Source organism: Rhinatrema bivittatum, chromosome 9 (genome assembly GCF_901001135.1).
Source record: "Rhinatrema bivittatum chromosome 9, aRhiBiv1.1, whole genome shotgun sequence".
Taxonomy (NCBI): Eukaryota; Metazoa; Chordata; class Amphibia; order Gymnophiona; family Rhinatrematidae; genus Rhinatrema; species Rhinatrema bivittatum.
Genome location: NC_042623.1, coordinates 26,999,152 through 27,019,736, shown reverse-complemented (window position 1 = coordinate 27,019,736; position 20,585 = coordinate 26,999,152). Strand labels below are relative to the sequence as shown.

Here is a 20,585-nt window from a genome sequence, read left to right as displayed (position 1 = left end):
GCCGTCATAGTTAGTGTTTCAATTATTAGGAATGTAGACATGAGGATGGCCTGGTATCATGCCTACCTGGTGCGAAGGTGGCAGACTTCATGTGTCACCTAGATAGGATTTTAGACAGTGCTGGGAAGGGGTCAGCTGTTGTGGTATATGTGGGCACCAACGACATAGGAAAATGTGGGAGGGAGGGTCTGGAAGCCAGATTTAGGCTCTTATGTAGAAAGCTGAATCCTCAAAGGTAGCATTCTCTGAAATGCTCCCTGTTCCATGCGCAGGTCCACGGAGGTAGGCAGAACTCCGGATTCTCATTGCGTGGTTGAGACGATGGTGCAAGGAAGAGAGATTCAGTTTTGTAAGGAATTGGGGAACCTTTTGGGGAAGGGGGAGTATTTTCTGATGGGATGGACTCCGCCTTAACCAGGGTGGAACCAGATTGTTGGTGCTAACTTTTAAAAAGGAGATAGAGCAACTTTTAAATCAGAACAAAGGGGAAAGCCGACAGTCGCTCAACAGTGCATGGTTCAGAGGGAGGCATCTTCGAAGGATACTGACAGGGCCAGCGGAAGCACTAGGTGAACTAGGCCTGGGCCTAGGGCGCTGACCATTAGGGAACACCGGCCATTAGGATGCATGAGCATGTGGGGCTGCAAGTGGTGACAAAGAGGAGTTGAGATTCGGCGGGCCGTGAGCAGCATCCAACCTGCTCGCAGCCCAGAAAACCACACACTCAGCAGGTGCGATCGAGAATGAGGTGGGAGTCAGGGCCAAGACTGGGGGGGTGGTGGACCGAAGCGGTGTGTTATAATTAGAAAGGTTTGGGTGGACCCTTGGACACTGTGGCAGCTGACCACGCCCACGGGGGGGAAGTCCATGAGGGGCCACAGATCGGGCTCAGCTCCGGACACACAAACACAGATATTTCTTTATTTAGACAGTTTGAGAAGCCACCAGAGGTGGCAGTAGTGAGTAGAAGATGTAGCCCGGCTGGGCTAGTATTCCCCAGGGCGCTGGAACAGCGGTTCCTCCGGTAGCAGTGATGTAGTGGAGAGAACTGAGACAATGAGTAAATAGAACATTCACAGAGTCCCAAGTATGGAGAAGCCCCAAGATAGAGAGAGCTGGCCCTCGAGGAGCCAGTACCAGATCCCTGGGAGCAGAGAGACTCGTTGGCAAAGTACTCACACAGCGGTTGCACATAGGAGATGGCACTGGTGCTGGAACGGAGGCAGACCCTCGAGCAGCGAGTTCCTGGTTCCAGGGAGACAGCTCTGAGGAGTAGATGGTAATAGTACTCACTGATGGTGTCTGTAGCGAATTCTTCCAAGTAGAAGAGGAGATATATACAGGCAGCGGGTCAGGGAACATGGGCCCTCGAGGAGCACATACCGGTTACCTGATAGCGACCTGAAAGAAGCAAAAGAGGCCCCCAAGGAGTGGGTACCCCGTTAGCAGAAAGAGTCCAATGGAAGTTGGAAAGGCAGAGTAGCTGGGTACGGAGAGCGAATCCCATCCATAAGAATTCCCCTTGCTAACTCAACGGCTAGCAATAAACTGTAGGCTTAAATATCTGGGCAGTGTGACAGCATCACAGGGGGACGCCCCTGAGGAACACGCCAATAAGGAAATAAGAATAAGGGCCGCGTGGCACGCTCGCCCTAAGCTACCTGTAGAACATGGCGGGAGGCAGTGCCCAAGCCAGTCCGGGGACACCGGAGAGGATGGCAGGCAGACACCGCGGCAGCCAGGCATCCGTGAAGAGCAGGAGGAGCCGCAAAAAAGGAAAGGTAGGTGGAGTGAAGCCGTCAGGAAGTGACGGTCGCAACAGGGTGGTGGTATGATGAGGGGCTGGCAGCATGACTGAGAGGGGGTGGGCACAAGGCAGAAGGTGCCTAGGACGCCTAATTCCCTTGCACCAGCCCTGGATACTAATGAAGCATTAGAGTTAGGGCATCTCAACAGAGAGATTCCAATAATATGAAAAGTAGTCCAAGTGCCTATAATTAAAGACTCATGTGAGCTAAAAGATTCCAATTTATCCTTATCAATTAGAAAGCAGAATGAAAATGCAAACAAAAAACACACTTTGAAATGTTTGTATGCTAATGCCAGAAGTCTAAGAAGTAAGATGGGAAAATTAGAATGTATAGCAGTGAATGATACCAAAATATGTCTGCACTACAATATTATGTCTAGAGGGATTTATAAATTGGTAATCAAAAAACTCCACTTGGAATCACCTCTTATAGAATAATTTCACCATAACCCTTGTACATTTAAATTCAGACTTTCTAGCATCCCAATGCAGTGAATGATGACGTAGACTTGATTGGCATCTCAGAGACATGGTGGAAGGAGGATACCCAATGGGACAGTGCTATACCAGGGTACAAACTATATCACAATACAGAGAGGAGCATCTGGGAGGCAGGGGTGGTGCTTTAGGTCTGGGATGACATAGAGTCCAACAGAATAAACATCCTGCATGAGACTAGATGCACAATCAAATCTTTATGGGTAGAAGTCCCTTGTGTGTTGGGGAAAAGTATAGTGATAGGAGTATACTGTTACGGCTCCGATCCGCGGCTGGTTCCCTTACCCGCCACGAAGCTGCTCTGCCGGTCCCGGCGTCCTCCAGCTCCATTTGGCCTGGTCAGAGCCTTCCCGCAACGCTCCCTCCACGAGGGAGATGCTGCCGACTCTCAGCTGATACCCCGCCCCTTAGGCGTGTGCATAGGGGCTGACAATTTAAAGGGACCAGAGCGGGAAAACTAACTCCTCCTCAAGAAGTGACATCAGACACTCCCAGGTATTTAAACCCAGCTCAGATTCTCCTTCTTTGCCTTGCAACGAGGTTCACTCCTTGGAGTCTTTAGTTGCTGCGTTCCTGTTCCTGATCCTAGTCCTGCTGTTCCTGATCCTGATCCTGATGTTCCTGATCCTGATCCCGCTGATCCTGATCCTGTTGTTTCTGATTCCACTCCAGTTCCAGCTTCCCTTGGCTTGTCTTCCTGGTTCCTGGCTTCGGCTTTGCTTCTGGTACTCCGTGTCTGCTGCCCGTCTTCATTCCTGGTTCATCTCTGGTCTTCGCTGTTCCGCTGCCTGCCATGACTAGTGGTCTGTCTCCTCTTCAAGTTTCACTGCCGCCTGCCATGACCTCAGGGCTTCCTCTGACTACGCTTTTCTTCTGCCTGCCTCGACCTGGAATTCTCTTCGTACCTTCTTTGCGAGGAGACTGCTCCTAAGTCAGAGCGGCCTGGGTTCCCAAGGGCTCCTCCTGGGGGGACCTCGGGCTTCCAGTGGTGAAGCTCCAGTTGGTCTCTTGGTCTTGATCCGCCTCCTGGCTACAGACTCCGCTGTGGGCCATCCCACAGCAGCCTCTTATCTTCTCCCAGCTGGCCCAAGGGTCCACATTACAACATATACTATGTCCACCTAGCCAAGATGGTGAGATGGAGAGTGAAATATTAAGAGAAATTAGGGAAGCTAACCAAATTGGTAGTGCATAATACTGGGAGATTTCAATTATCCTAATATTGACTGGATATATGTAACATCAGTATATGCTAGAGAGAGAAAGTTCCTGGATGGAATAAATGACAGTTTCAAGGTGCAATTGTTTCACAAATTGATGAGAGAGGAGCAATTTTAGATCTAATTCTCAGTAGAATGCAGTATTTAGTGAGAGAGGTAATGATGGCGGAGCCATTTGGCAATAGTGTTCATAAAGAAGTAGATTTTTAAATACGCATTCAGGTGTTCATGTGTGCACGGTTCCCGCACGCACATATGAATGTACCGATTTTATAACATGTACCCGTCGATGTGCACATGTTAAAAAATTGGCTACCTATGCGCACACATGCACGCGATTTTATATCAATAAAAGAAGAGGGCTGGGAGGGAACTTCCCTAACCCCCTACCTCTCTGCCTTGATCCCCAAAACCCCTCTACCTAGCTTTTTTTTTTTTAATTTTCCTGCTCTCCCAAGCAGTAGTAAGTAGCCAGCACCGGCTGGCTGCCAGCACACACTTCACCGGTACAGTTCCTAATGGCAGTGTCCTGGCTGGACCCACCCAGACCCTGCCCCTGGCCCTCTCCAGACTGCCCCTTTTTTTGAAACCCGGCTCTTCTGTGCATACCAGAAGATACACATGTGGCAAGGGTGCTCTGAAAATGTGTGCAGCATGCATGAAGCCCAGCCACGCACATATCTCCCAATATTGGCGTGACTGGCGTTTTAAAATTTACTTGAATATGATCAAATTTGACTTAATGACTAGAAAGGGGACAGTAAGTAAATCCACGGCTCTAGCACTAAACTTTCAAAAGGGAAACTTTTGATAAAATGAGAAAAATAGTTAAAAAGAAACTGAAAGATGCTGCTACAAAGGTTAAGAGTGCACAACAGGCATGCACATTGTTAAAAAATACCATCTTAGAAGCACAGTCCAGATGTCTTCCATGCATTAAGAAAGGTGGAAGGAAGGTCAAATGATTGCTGGCATGGCTGAAAAGTGAGCTGAAAGAGGTTACTTTAGCCAAAAGATCTTCATTCAAAAATTGGAAGAAGGCTCCATCAGAAGAAAACAGGATAAAGCATAAGCATTGGCGAGTTAAATGTAAGACATTGAAAAGATAGGCTAAGAGAGAATTTGAAAAGAAGTTGGCCACAGAGGCAAAAACTCATAATAAAAACTTTAAAAAATATATCCAAAGTAGAAAGCCTGCGAGGGAGTCGGTTGGACCGTTAGATGATCGAGGAATTAAATGGACACTTAGGGAAGATAAGGCCATCATGGAAAGACTAAACAAATTCTTTGATTTGGTGTTTACTGCAGAGGATGTTTGAGAGATACCCACTCTGGAGATGGGTTTCAAGGGTGACGATTCAGATGAACTGGACCAAATCACGGTGAACCTGGAAGATGTGATAGGCTAGACTGACAAACTGAAGAGTAGTAAATCACCTGGACCAGATGATATACACCCCACACTTATTTCAGACTTATTTGAATTAATTTGTAGCCTATCATTAAAATCATCCATTGTACTTGAATAACGGGAGGTGGCCAATATAACCCTGATATTTACAAAGGGCTCCAGGGGTGATCCAGGAAACTGTAGACCTGTGAGCCTGACTTCAGGAAAAATTTTGGAAATTGTTATCAAGAATAAAATCACAAAACATTTAGATAGACATGGTTTAATGGGACACTGCCAGCATGGATTTACCCAAGGGAAGTCTTGCCTCACAAATTTCCTACATTTTTTTGAAGGGGGTGAATAAACATTTGGACAAAGGTGAACCAGTATATGTGGTGTATTTGGAATTTCAGAAGGGATTTGATAAAGTCCCTCAAGAGAGGTTTCTAAGAAAACTAAAAAGTCATGGGGTAGGAGGTGATGTCCTTTCGTGGATTACAAACTGGTTAAAAGACAGAGAGTAAATGGTCTGTTTTCACAATGGAAAAAGGTAAAGAGTGGAGTGCCTCAGGGATCTCTATTTGAACCAGTGATTTTTAATATATTTATAAATGATCTGGAAATGGGTACAACAAGTGAGGTGATCAAATTTGGGGATGACACAAAATGTAGTTAAATCTTAAGCAGATTGTGATAAATTACAGGGTGACCTTGTGAGTCTGGAAGATTGGGCTTCCAAATGGCAGATGAAAAATAACCCTTGCTATGTTAGTTTCTATCTTAGGAGTTACCACCCAGGAAACAGATCTAGGCATCAGAGTGGATAATACATTGAAATCATCAGCTCAGTTTGCTGAGGCAGTCAAAAAAGCAAACAGAATGTCAGGAATTATTAGGAAGAGAGTGGCAAATAAAACTGTGGATGTCTTAATGCCTCTGTATCGCTTCATGTTGAGACCACACCTTGAATACTGTGTGAATTCTGGTTACCACATCTCAAAAAAGATATAGTTGCACTGGAGAAAGTGCAGAGAAGGGGAACCGAAATGATAAGGGGCATGGAACGGCTGCCCTATGAGGAAAGGCTAAAGAAGTTAGGGCTGTTCAGTTTGGAAAAGAGATGACTGTGGGAGGATACGGTAGAGGTCTACAAAATCATGAAAGGACTTGAACAGGTTAATGTAAATCATTTATTTACTCTCTCAGATAATAGAAGGACTAGAGGGCACTCCATGAAGTTAGCAGTAGCTCATTTAAAACAAATCGAAGAAAATTATTTTTCACTCAGCGCATAGTTAAGCTCTGGAATTCATTGCCAGAGGATGTGGTTACTGCAGTTAGTGTAAATTGGTTTAAAAAGGCTTTGGATAAGTTCCTAGAGGTAAAATCTATAAACTACTATTAATGAATAAGCAATAGTAGCTTGAGATTTATTTCATGGTTGGATACTTGCCAGGTACTTGTGACTTGGATTGGCCACTGTTGGAAACAGGATGCTGGGTTTGATGAACCCTTATGGTGTGTCTTAAGTCTCTTTGTTCTTAAGTTCTCTGGGGGGAAACGGCAATTTTGAGCAACCAACCTCTTGCCCATTGACTATTTCGAATAAACGAGAAGAACGAGTTTCCATTAGCTCCCCCCTCACATCTAATCTAATAACCAGCCCAGTTCCCCAAAATATGTTATTTTCTCTTCCAAACCGAAGAGAAGAAATATAACTCTTACATTAGAACGGGGCCAAGGTGCACCAGCAACGCAACTACACAACAGGACGAAAGAAGAGACGCACTCCAGTGCCATTCACTAACTCCAGACTTTCAAATCCGTGTTCATAATATCAGTGCACCGCGTCTGCAAAAACTCAAAAGAATCTTTCTGTGTTGCCCACAGGCGTGCGTAAGGAAATCTGACTGATCGACCCTGGCCGTGGATGCGCAGAGGAGTTGCAAAGCGATGCTCAAGCTTCAGGTCCCACAGCAGGATGCACCTCAAGGAGAGGGGGGCCGATGAGTACCTAAGGAGGACCACCTGTTGTTACTCCTCTTCCCGATGTCTTACGGGTTCAGCCAAGCAGTGTGCCCTCCACCCCGCTCCCCTTCCGTCTTCTCTGGCATGGATACGGAGGCGAGGACTGCAGCACCTTAACAGAGTCTCGTTTGGAGAAGAGGAAAGGAAACACCACCCAGCTCCCTGAAAGAGACTGCGGGTCTGCAAAGCACAAAACTACCGGGAAGTCGGGGGGGGGGGGGGGGGGAAAGAATCTTCAGGGTGAAACGCTGCCCTCCAACGTGACGCTGAACAGCCGCGGTGGCCAGCGCTCTCGCCAACGAGCAAAGCACAGCGCCCGAGTTATCAAACAAAAACCCTGCGTCAATCCCAAGGCTGAAGGGCAGGACAATAAGGAGCAATGTGGTGTCAGGCAAAGCGACCGCTTCCGAACCGGCTCCTCGGCGCTGCCACAGTCTGTGCGCTCTGGGTAGCCAGCAGAGTCCCCCCCCCCCCCCCCCCCCCAAAAGGCATCGGCTGCTTCCCTCAGGTCTTTGGCGAATAACTGAGGCGTTTTTTGCCTTTTCATACTCCTGGCTGTACCCCCCAAAAGATCGTCCAAATGGTTCCAAGATACCAGCCTGCACATCCCAGCTGAACAGGGGAGAAAGATGGAGCTACAGAAAGGCAAGGAGGCCCCCCCCACCTCCCCCGAGCTGGCTCTGCTCTCAGCATTACGCATTAAGGCTGCTGCCGGGGGCTTTTGTCCGCCTAAGTAAGGGCTTAGTATATCCGAGGGAGTCTGCCAGCGCTGCCAGGCACGAGCTGGGACCCACGAGAGCCTCTGAATGCCGTGTTGGGACTGGCCTCTGCCCCCTTCAGTTCTTGGCTGAGATGGGTAGAACTGGCACGCTAGAGGGCCTTTGCTTCCTCCTCTGCCTCTCCCCCAGTCTTGAGGGTGGTAGTGCAGAACAGGCTGTGGTCTCGGCTGTGGTTAATGTATAATTTGGAACATATGGTATTTTAAAATACTGCCTATTCTTTCTGGAGTGCTCAGATCTGCAAGAGCTTTGCTAATGATGGCCAATTAGTCATTAAACAGGCCATGGAAGCAGGCTTGTATGGATTTTCATTTGCTAATATTTGCTCTTCAAATATTTTGTTTGAAACGTTTACAACATATTTTATCTGCAGTCCAGGCGGAGGGACATCTGGGTAAAGTTCCCCGTCTCTATTTTCACAAATGCAGGCCTCAGTGGGCCACCTACCACCCTGGCTTCTATTTGTACAATGCAGGAAAAAAAATGTAATAAAACAGAATATAGGCTGGATTTATGATTTAATCAAAAGCACTTTACCATATGGCAGCTGTGTTTGCAACAGATTTTTTTTTTCCTGTTTGTTCTGAAAAACATACAGAAAGTCGTTTGAAGTTGGTAGGTCCATCAAGTCCGTTTTTACGGAGGATGCTGAGATCACGTGATCGCCCGGAGCTGCAGGTTTGCCTGTGCTTCAGAAGCTAAAGATGAGAACTAAACGAGCTTCTGAGATGTCTGCAGACTAGATGACCTTGAGGTAGATGGTCAGAGGTGAGGCTGCTGAGTGATGCCTCGGACTGGTTGGCGGGAAGGATGAGGCTCCCCAAGCGGCTGCAGAAGCTGCTGCCTTGGGTTAGTGCTGTCCACACACGCCTGGTGCTGAAACGAGCGCCTCGCTTTCCCCCGGATACAGGGGCTCTGAGCCTTTCAACTGGGATCCCGGCTGTAGGCATGCAACAGTGAGCTTTGCAGAGGCCCCATCATGTCATGCTTTTCCTCCAAAAGAACAGCCAAATAACAATACAAATAAAAGCGTAACACAAGTGATGAAACAAGCGAGAAAAATGGGAAGTAAGACAAACGTAGCAGACCGTGTCCCAGAGCTGAAAGGCACTGTCCTGTAAAGAAATGGATTCCTTTTGCTACCTGACAAGGACTTTTACCCCTTTTTTTTTTTTTTTTTTTATAAAGGCAGCACGAACTGAGAAGAGGGTCCACCCGAGATGCAGGATCCAGTCCTTATGTGCAGCAGAGTAAGAGGGACACATGCTGATGTCTTTATCCTGCAGGCTTTCCTTAAAAAAACGTAACCTGGCTAAAGGGCAGATTCCTGTAAAATGGGGGGAAATGGCAATGGCTAGAAATGGCCCATTTACAGAGCCAGACTTCTGCAGGAGCTGGACCTCGGGGAAGGGAGTCGCCTTCTGTGCGCTTAAGTATTTTGCCATTTCGACGCCCAGCTAGAAACAAAATCACTGCATTATAAGCCGAATGCAGAAATAAACACATAGATGGTGCTCTCCAGAAAATCTCCCTCTGCATGCTTGACCCACCGAAGCGTCTAGGTTTGCTTCACAACCCCTTTCCTCTTTGGGTGGGGTTCTCACATTACTCATTGCATAGGAATAAAAGGCACAAGGTGAGATTGCATTCTGCTGGAATGAAAACGACAAGGAGCCTGTAAAAATGGCAAGCAGATGTTCTAAAAGCAATGCCAGCCTTGAACCTGAAACGTGCTACAAGGAGCATCATTTTTGTTGGCTATTTTTTTTTCTCTATGTACTTTTAAATCCTTACAATACTACACAAGTAAGAGAGGGCATTGGTTGCTCGCAGGCCACGCCCCCTCCTTTTTGTCTTTGACCCATGATATCACCCCCTATAAGACATCCCTGGGCGCCTGATGCCGCATTACATCCAACCTGAGACTTTTCCAGCCTCCTAAATCGTTGGGTGCACGAGGAGCACTTTCTGCAGTAAACAGCCAAAAAAAACAAAAAACTGAAAGAACCACGGTAAGCTTAGAGACAGTGCTGGCTGCCACTGCTCTGAAACTTGGCTTCGGCTCCGTTTATTTGATTTTTTGTGACCTGCTTAACTGTCTGGATGTCATTTTAATTTTTGCCTTCCGTTCCGTTTCTTTGTCACATAACAGTTTCACGGGGAACTTTTAATTCCATTGCTTTAAAGAAGAGATTTGACTTTCCTTTCAAGCAAGTTACAAGTGAGGTACAGTGGGTGTTTGCCTGTCCCCAGAGGGTTTGCAGTCTAAGTTTATATTTGAGGCAAGGGAGAGTGAAGTGACTTGCCTAAGGTTAAAAGTAGCAGCAGCAGTATGATTTGAAGCCTGGCTTCCTGGGTGTTTGCCTGCTCCGCTAACCACTATACATGTCCTCACATAGCTGGATGTATATGATATATGTATTTAAATTTATAAAATTGCATATGTAATAAAGTTGGGCAGTATATATTGCCAAGTTCCTCTGGTATATTGGTGTAGTTCCGCTAAACACTAGGCCAGACCTAGTGCCATTCCTGTGCCATTTAATGGAGAAAGGCTGAAATCACATTTTGAAAATCCCTTCTAAAAATCCCTGTGGCAAGTGAATGGTAATTTTGTTCAAAAACATTGCACCTGTAGAAACTTAGCTGAAGTAAATAACCCTGGAAAGCAACCACTGATGTGAAATGGTGTAGTTCCGCTAACCACTAGGCCAGACCTCCAGACTGAAGCTGCTGTGGGAACTTCAGATACTTCAGTTTCTCTTCTTGAAATAAGGTAATGTCTCTTCTTATAGGTTTCATATTTTAGCTTCTAATATCCTTAAGGCAACGTAATGCAAAACTGAAGAATATCCAGGGGTGAAATGGTTCACTTTATTTATTTATACTTTTTTTAAAAATCAGATTCAGTTAAAATTAGCTCGTTTGGTTTCTACCATTTCACATCAGTGGTTGCTTTCCAGGGTTATTTACTTCAGCTAAGTTTCTACAGGTGCAATGTTTTTGGACAAAATTACCATTCACTTGCCACAGGGATTTTTAGAAGGGATTTTCAAAATGTGATTTCAGCCTTTCTCCATTAAATGGCACAGGAAAAATGGAATTCCACTTTTTCTTTCTGGGACAAAACTGCTGCTGATGGGGCACCACACAGAGAAATCCCTGCCTGGGGGTTCAGGGTCTTTCTTTCGCTGACTGCCTTCTGAGCAGGGCTGCAAACATTTTCATTTCTGAATGAACCTTTCCACCAGCCAATAGTTATTTCAATAGCTGTTTTTACCGGCTTTGTTTTTGCTGTTTTTATATTTTTAATTCTGTATCCTGTCTTGTGTTGCTGGGCAGCATAAAATACTGAAATATGAAGTACACCGAAAACATTATGTTGTCACTAAAATTGAATTGACACTCAGTGTAACAGACACACGTTTGCAGGTCTACCTATTATTTGCATCCACACTCTGAGGGCCTCTAGATAAAATGCAAATGTACTTGACCATCACAGCACTCTGGAAATATGCATGCAGCCATCTCTGAGATGGATGGTCAAGTACAATAGCTTATACACTGCATGGCAGTTTCTGGTGAAAAGTAACTACCATAGGCAAAGGAGTGCTTCTTCTATCATAACAAAGTCCTTTATAACAAATCTCAGCTAGAGCATGCTGAAAGGTTGTCCCTCAAAGTACTTTATATACAATATATAGTACTCAAGTTCTGCTATAGGAAGCTCTCTTTCTAGCAAGAAAAAAATATGTTGGCTTCCAGATCTTTTTCATAAAGAGGGTCTGCTGTAATTAGTGCTATCATCATCCAGTAAATTAAATGGTGGCATAGGGATTAGTGTGATTTGTGTGTGTGTGTGTGTTTAGGAAGGGTGGGGAACATCTTTTGAAGACATCTTCTGGTGTCCAGTCATGATTAATGATGAGGTTACACATTTGCTTACCTCTTAAAATATCAACTCCCCCAAGTCTCCTGGAGTGTGACGGACTTTAATTGGAGGGGGAGGGGTACACCTCCCTCTAAAACAGTGGATTATTTCTCTGTAACCCCTTTCTTCTTTAGAAAAATTGAAGGGAGAAATGAATTCCCTTCCTTTGCCTAACTCCACTCACAAAGTTTCCTTATGTGAGGAGTCTCTTTATATTTAAAAACTTTATGTATTTATTTAAAAACTTTTATATACCGCAGTCTCCAGAAAGTCCACAGTAGTTTACAAAATACATAGTTAAAATATCAGTGCTAACATATAATTGAGATATACATCCTGACATAACAGCTGCTAATTGCACATCTAGGTTATTCAATATAACTCTGTTGGTACATCTATTTAAATTTCAAATTCCTGCTGGAAGAGCCAAGTTTTCAATGCTTCCCTGAAGGTCTTAACATCCTACCGAATCCTTATTTGCTGTGGCATAGTATTCCATAAGACAAGTTGACATCGTTAACACCTAGATTCTAGAAGGGGGGTGGGGGGAATTATGCATCATGGGAAAGGGTTTGTTTAGGATCACCATACATACATAAAGGGGAGAAGCAAAAGAGCAATAAAACTAACAGAGGATTCCAAGTATAATGCTGTGCAAACAATATTTCCTATGTTCACCACTCAAGCCCTGCAATAAATGAAAATGCATTAATGTAATAAGGTGACCTTATAGCACCATGTCCAGGGGTAAGCTGAAGTAGTCCTGTTTTTACCCTATTTTGTACTGGGAAGATGCAGTTTTGATTTTCCTATTGAGGTCCCTAAGAAAAACAGGTCTAGATCTCCTTTCATGTAATGCAGTAAAACCACAACTGGCTCAGTTGGTCTCCCTTTATTTATTTAAAGATTTCTATTCCTCCAAATCACTGGACATCCATTCTTGATGGATTACAGATAAACATAAATAACAAAACATGGAGCTATAGGGTCACCCTAAATATAGCAGTTCATTTTAGATATTTAATTGGACAGGTGCATAACATAAAAACCCCCAAATATTTGGAACTGCTGCCGCATATTTTCCCATATTGTTATTTTTGGTTGGTCAAACAGGGGAGGAGCACATACAAGAGTCTGTCTTTAAACAAGCCATTGGATAGTCAATATTTATTTATGTTTTATAAAGAGAGTTTTTTTTAAAGAGCATATTTTGGCCACTAGCCTGTTCTCTAAAGGAGATTTACTTTAGGACATCATGACCTGAATTTCTCAGCTTGGAGGGAATTTTTTGTTTCTGTTTTTCCATAAAGCCGCAGTATTACAGTTAGGGTCTGATTCACTAAGCTTTTTTCCCCCCCCACAGAAACCGAGAAGGAAATTTTCTTTTTTTTTTTTCTTTATTTGGGTTTATCCACGTAAAATTGGCTTTTGAATACTGCTCACCTTCAGTGCTGGTAAAAGGATGTGGCTGTTTTGCATAGATTTAATGATTTGTGTTTCCAAATCCAAGCTCAAGCAGGCTGATGCGATACCAAGTGTGAAAAAAATGAGAGTCCAAAACGGGCGCATGCACATCCCCCTTTCCTGGACACCCAATGCCGTGTATAAATGAGTTGCTGCACTAAAAAGGATGCGCTAGGGATAAATTGTGCATCCCTAGTGCATCCATGGCATCAGGCGCCCAGGGGATGTGGCTGTGAGTCGGTTAGGAAAACGGACGCTCAATTAATGAGCATCCGTTTTCCTAACCCGCGCAAAGCCACAGGTTAAGAAAACGGACGCTCGTAAATTAAGCAGCCGTTTTCCTAACCTGACCGCCGACAAGATTTTTTTTTTTCATGCTGCTTCCTGTGGTTCCTCCTATTTAGTATCGGGTTGATACTAAGTAGGAGGAGCCACAGAAAAGCAGTATTTGGGGCTTTTTTGTGGCAAATGGAGAGCATGAAGGCTTAACACCAGCTCTGGGCTGGCATTAATTTTTGCATGTTAAAATGTGTGCTTCGGGCGCACAGTGTTTTTTTGCATCAGGGTAATAGCTAATAGCATTTACATGTGATGAGCGCTATTAGCTTTGCGCTGGTTTGGATGCATATTTTGGACACACTAATCCCATTATTGCATGGGGAGTTACTGAAGTGTGTCCAACTCTCTAGCAAGCTATGCACTAGGCTGAGTGTAGTGTACTGCATCGGGCTTAAGGTGGATTACAGTCAGGTACAGGAGATAGATTATAAACCATGTATGGCAGGGAACTAAGTTTATACCTGAGGCAGCAGAGGGTAAAGTGACTCTCCCAAGAAGCATTGGTGGGAGAAGTAGGATTTGAAACTTTAACTTCCCTAGCTCTCAGTCCACTGCTCTAACCATTAGGCTGCTCTTTTGCGCTGACAATTACCTATGGGGAAAAAAGGAGTGGTGTTACGTTGGGGGAAGAAAAGAACACAAGTGTCCAGCCATAGTGAATCAGGCCCACACTCCTGTTTAAGTAGTATTTTCCTTTCACTAAGGGGCCTGTGTATTTTCCTATTTAATGTCTGTGGGAGTGTTGTTTCTTGAGTTGATTCCTTAGGTTGGCTCCTCAGGTGGATTATAATGCTAGTTCCTCAAGTGGATTCTTTGTTTGATACTGGCTCAATGTTGGTTCTTCAGATATCATTTTTAAGATGATTCACTGGATTAGATCCTTGAGTTTACCATTTATTTTGTGTTTCAAGCAGGTTCTAAGACTAGTTCCTTGGGTAGATTCTTAGAGTTGACTTATTTTATTGGGTTGGTTCTTTGTGCTTGGCTCTTTTACTTATTCCTAATGCTGGCTTCTAAGGTTGCTTTCTTGGGTGAACTGATTCATCATTAGTCTGATGTGTTTATACAAACTCCTAGGGTTTATTGCATTGATTTGTTTCTTAAGTTGATAGCCTAAGGCTGATTTCTTAATTTGGTTTCTTAGGATATTCCAAAAAACTGGATTCCTAAAGCTAGGATCTCAGTATGATTTTTTTTCAGTTGACTCCTTAAATTTCTCATTTCAGGTGAAGATTTTGTGGTTCTTTAAGTTGATTTCTAAGATTGGTTCATAGTCCCAGGCTAATTTTTCAGGTTCATTATTAGGTTGGTGCCCCCACCTGGATTGTATGGCTTCATTTCTTGAGTTATACCTTCAGGTTGGGTTTTCAAAGGAATTAATGTAGTTGATACCTTAGGCGTCTTTTTAGGATGGTTCCTCATATGATTATTTTTATTAATTCTTTAAAATAATATTTTATTGGGTTCCTAAGGTAGGGCAATAGGTTGCTGACTCTGGGTTGTATTATTAACCATACATTTAGTCTAAATACCTTTGTGTTCCCAGCATCCTGGACTAGTTCCTATCATGTTACTGTATGGTTCTATCTAGATTCTTTTTTTTTTTTTTAGATACCATGATTCAACTGCCTGGCCAACCAGAAGCATATCCATGCACATTCTAAGCCCTCTGTTCCCTTTTGGACAATTCACTTATTCTATGTTCTTAACTGTACAATTTAGCAAACATGATGGGTTTGGTAAGGGAAGGTGATGGATAGTGTTGCCCAACAATGCTGACCATGAAGTCAGCGCTAAAATTACTGAAGATTCTATGTTGCCTTACTTTGTGAAATTTGTAACCAGAGATGCTGAATGGAACAAGTTCTGCTTGTGGAAGACATGCAACCAGTGTGTGAAGAACAAGACTATGAGTCAGAAAGCTGGAAAACTCACACTCCATTCATTTGCTCTGTTTCCTTTCTAGTTCTCTCCTTTTTCCCTTGGTCTGCTCACTCTCTCCTCCTATTTCCTCTTTTTCTATACATGTTTGCTCCTTCCACCACTGCCCCCTTCTGCCTGCTTTGTTTCCTCTCCCATTCCTGGTCTGTGTCATCTCTGCCTTGTCTCCATTCCCTCTCTCTCCCCATTCGGTTTTTCCCCAAGAGTGAAATAGAAAGCGGAACAAACACAGTGTATCCTAATGCTTTTGTGTGCATTAAATGTCCATCTGAATTATCTAAAACAATGTGGTTGACATGAAAAGAGGGGAGTTACTGATGCTTATTAATAAAGGGAATTGTGCACTTCTCTTCTATAGACTGACAGTTCCTTGCATGGCCCTCCTAAGATGACACACCAAGGTAAGGAATGTACCATTCAAACTCCTGCATCGCTAGGGACTTGCTGATAGTGAGGCACAGGAAGCAGGACTCCACCATAGCTCAGTCCTTACTCCTGCTTTACAGCAGTAGGCCAGTCCCTGTATTTATTAAACAGGGGGATCTCAGCCTCTGACCCCCTATGCTTCTAATACAAAAGGAGCTTAATCCCAACTCCTTGCACTTATTAAATGGCAGGAGGTCAGCTCCTCATCTTTGCACTTATTATTCGGGCACATTTAGCACTCATAGAAATAGCAGGGTTCCTGACTTAGCCAGCTAAGCTGCAGCTCAAAATTATCCTAGATCGATAGTAAACTAAAACATAGCTTTTGAGTTTTAGGCCTGCAATGTGTGCACTTGGGGGTAGGGTGTTAAGTCCTCCCTCAACCCCAGGAATGCCTCCAGGGCAGGCCCTTTTTTGAGCAGCTAAATCTAACCACCCAAAGTTCTTTTTTTTATAGCAGATGAGGATAGATTCTGTAGGGCATCAGGGGCATGTTTCGCCCCGAGGGATCTATCTATTTTGATCCTTCTGACAATTGGCCCCATACTGAGCCGGCAGAGTTACCATGATCAGTTTAACAAGATGCAAAATTCCATTATTTGTCTTCTATGAATAATTAGGATCTGAGAAAATAAATAGTTAAGAAGATTTTCAAAATCCATTTCATAAAAGAAATGCCATCTTTCCATGCACAATGATTTTTTACTGTTTAACTGTCAGTTTATGAGTACATTTTCCACTGTAAATGTGCCACATTCTTGCAGCAGAATCTACCCTCAATCTGCCACAAAAAAATAGAAGTTTTATTTCCAAAATCCTGAGTGCGGTTCCAGGCAAATCATAACAGCTCTTTCTGTCTTCTGGCACAACATTGGGTTAATTAATTATTTTTCAAATGCATTTACATATACATTCAAGTGTGTTTGCATAAGACAAGTGTCTGAGGGAAGGACATCGTGCAGATCCACTGGGAAACCAGGTGCTGAACAAGCAGAGAGCATCAAGCACTCTCGCTGTGCAGCATTCAGACTAACAATGCCTTTTCCCTGCCAAATTAACAGCAAACCAGTTACAATTTATTTATATTTTTGTCCTGGACGTTTCTCCCCTTTAGCTTCCAGCCCGATTGGAACCAGCATTTTGAGCAGTGGCCCCCCATGAGCCTTCACTAAGGTGTTTCCCCTATTTTGGTAGCCTTCTCCAGCCCACTCATTGTAGTGATGGTTCTTGATCAGAAACCAGAGACTCCAATTCTCTCCAGACCTGTGGTACATGTGCATCTTAGTTCCAGCCAGTAGAGGTCACCATTGAGCAAGGACCAAGACTCTCTCCAAGACCGTGAATTTTACCTCTGCAGCAACCCCAGTCCCGGAAGGCCCGGAAAGCAGAAATTGAGCTTGGAAATCCAAAGTTACATATTTGCCTTTGGTAATTCAGTTGAAACCTGTACACTTCTGCACTCTTACCTTGTGGGTGCCAAGAATTTCACCCTCTGCTGAGAGTATCATTTTCAACCCTGTGCTTAATGCTCTAATGGCTGCTCCCCTTGTGGCAAATTGGACTGTGACATTTCTGTCACTTCTTCAGGGCTGAGCTCCGTGAACCAGCTGGGAGGAGTGTTTGTGAACGGCCGCCCCCTACCCTCTTGTAAAAGGAAGAGGATTATAGAGCTGGCATCCAGTGGGGTCCGAGCCAGTGACATCTCCCGCATTTTGCAGGTAGGAAAATGAGTAAGGTCAGCAGTGCCCTACAGTCACCCACTTCGGGTCACTGCTTCATATCCAGTCTTTGCCTGGTCCGGTAAAGCATGTTATGACTATGGACTAGCAGATGGCCTAGAAATGAATGCCTTGCCAAGTAGAAATCAGGATTCAATTCCTAGCTTTGCCTCACCCCTCTAGCACAGTTTTACCTGCAGTTTTTTACACATATTTTACACTCAATGCAGCGAGGAGTTTAGCATGCAGAAAATCAGTTAATAAAACCTGTGCATCCCATGATAATGAAAGCCCTAGCTATTAATCCCCAATGCAAAGAGATGCACAAGTTTAACCCAGGTCTTGTCAGCATTTAAGATCTAACTCCTGCTCAGAGGCGGAGTAAAGTGCCTGTTGTGGCCAAGGTTAGTCTATGGGGCAAAAAGCAGAGTTTGTGGTGAGGGATATATGTGCAGAAAACCCGATTTGTGTACAAAGGATAATTTCTGCACACAAATCACTCTCCTTCCCAGCTTAAAATGTTAGCTTAGCCTGTGCAAAAGTCTTGTGATCTCATTTTAAGGTGGATTTGTGACGCACAATTTCAAGTCAGCACACTTTTTTTTAACTCCCGATATATTAGCTTACCATTGCATTACTGAATCAGGAGTTAACATTTTTTGAGCGCGGGTGTTAAGAAACTGTGTATTGAATTTCAGGGCACAGTTTGCATGCATGGTTGCTAACATTGGGTCCCAGGTAGGTTGGAAGGCATTGGGTAAGAGGGATGAGAAGTGTTGCTTGTATAGCAGCACTTAGTGGCTGGTCACAGAAGTGCACTGAATGCAGTATTGCAGAGGATTTTCAAACCACAGGAGATTGCTGCTGTACACAACAGTGGGGTTTCTAGTGAAACTGCAGGTCTGAGAGGAAGGAGACTCTGTTAGCTCTGGAAAGGTTCTCCTAGCATTAGCTTATTTTGTTTCTGTTTAGCCCTTGAAAATGTGTCTACTACTTTATTTACCCTTACAAGTGTTATATGGACAAATTTGTAATAAAAAAGAGAAGGGTAATGACCAATTGACGATAAGACATTTCCTCCTATCCCATGACCTTTTGTAATTTCCTGAGGAGTTTTTCATGTGGGAGTCTACCAAATACCTTTTGAAAATCCAGGAATGCTATGTTGACCTGCTCACCCTTATCTATGTGTTCATTTACACCTTCAAATAATTCTAATAGTTTGGTAAGGAATGACTTCCCTTTGTCATCATCATTTTGGCATTTTCCCATTAAGCCATACTTATCCATATATTCAGTAATTCTGTTCTTAATTATACTTTCTTCCATTTTGCCCAACATTGATGTCAGGCTTACTGGCCTGTAGTTTCCCAGATCACCCCTTTAGCCTTTTCTAAAAACTGGCACTGCACTGGCCACCCTCCAGTCTTCAGGCTTTAATAATACGTTACAGATTGACAGGAGCAGACCTGTAATTCCATATTTAATTCTTTCAGAACTCTGGGGTGAACACCTTTAGGTCCTGAGATTTGTTGCCATTCGGCCTGTCAAGTTGCTCTAATACATCCCTCCACTTTGACAGTGATTTACTTCACTTCCTCTGATTTATTACTATCAAAGAATGGTTCTGGTTTTAGTATTTCCCCCCTCACCCAACATCCTCTTCAGTAATGATCAAAGCAGAGCATTCTTGGCACCCCCTTTAACGCTCACTTGCCGGTGCAGACAGATGAGCGTTAAAACATTGTGCACTTGATTTCAGCCCAAGGTTTTCATGCTCAGCCTAAAATAATTCTTTAAATCCTGATGCACTAAGCTAATTTATTTATTTACTTTAAAAAGCTTGTATCCCTCACTCTACCAAAAAATCCCCAAGGCCGTTTACATAATAAAATATTCAAAGGCGGAAAATACAGGAAATGTAATATACGGACGTTCAGCATTGGGAAACGAACTTTTTTTTTTTTTTTTTTTACAAAAGAGTCTGAAAGGCTTGGATTACATCAGAGTTTAAAATCTCATTCATGTAAATGATTGAGGCAACATCCTCTGTTATCCTTCAGTAGAACGCCTGTTTAAATTAAATGGTTTTTAAGGCTGTTTTAAAGTTCTTCACATCAGAAATGTCCCATAGGAAGTCCAGCATGGAATTCCAGAGATGTGGCCCTGCCACAGAAAACACGTGGTTTTGTGTTATATTTAATCTCACCATTTTAGGAGAAGGAATTTCCAGCAACTTCTTATTTGATGGCCATAATTGTCTAAATGTCTGGCAAATGCATCAGGAGTTTAAAAATGTGCAGAAACTTTAAAATGCGTGTTCTGCACAGGCCAAACACACATTTTAACTCACAAAAGGGGGGAGGCATGACTGTCAGGCCATGGGGAAAGCCGCCGCCACTTAACCAGATAAATATTGACTAATTTTGATAAAATACTTATCTGGCTAAGTAACAGCGAACTGCGCCAGATATTCCCGGAGTGTTCCTGACTTTTTATTTTTTCCTTTTTCATAGTAGCACTGGAAACTTAACTCCAGCTCTGATGTGGGAGTTAAGTTTCCAGTGCTGAAAAGGGTGCACTGGCCAGATGTAGTCTCTCTGCATCGGGAAGGACTGCTTAATGCTATAATTTGTATGGGATTTCCATGTGAGGGTGCTAAGTAGTACTCCCATTTAGGTACGTAAATGTTTTCTGCGTAAAATTCTTGGCAGCAAGTTTTGTGCACAGAAAATGTGTGTTGACGTATAGGCAGACAGGTGTATTTGGCTACATCAGCCTACCAGACCTCTAGTGAGCCAACTTACTACCCTGCAGGCTTCTTGCTTTGGATGTACTTGAAAAAGTTTTTATTACAGTATTAGTTTTTGCCTTTGTGGCAAACTTCTTCTCAAATTCTTCTTTTGTGCACCTTATTAATGTTTTACATCTACATGTCCAAGCACATTCTTAGTCTCCTCATTTGAACTTGCTTTCCATTTTTTTTAGAAGATGCCTTTTTGGTTTTAATAATCTCTTTCACATCATCATTGACTTTT

At 43.6% G+C, this 20,585-nt stretch overlaps 1 protein-coding gene across 1 annotated transcript in view; it reads left to right on the top strand.

Moving 5' to 3' along the window:
- LOC115099039 (paired box protein Pax-4-like) overlaps nt 1-20,585 on the top strand; it is a 71,193-nt gene that overhangs the window by 22,949 nt on the left and 27,659 nt on the right. The window contains exon 2 of the mRNA XM_029616301.1: nt 17,384-17,547. Within this exon, the coding sequence (XP_029472161.1) occupies nt 17,384-17,547 (164 nt within the window). The remainder of the gene's footprint in view (nt 1-17,383; nt 17,548-20,585) is intronic.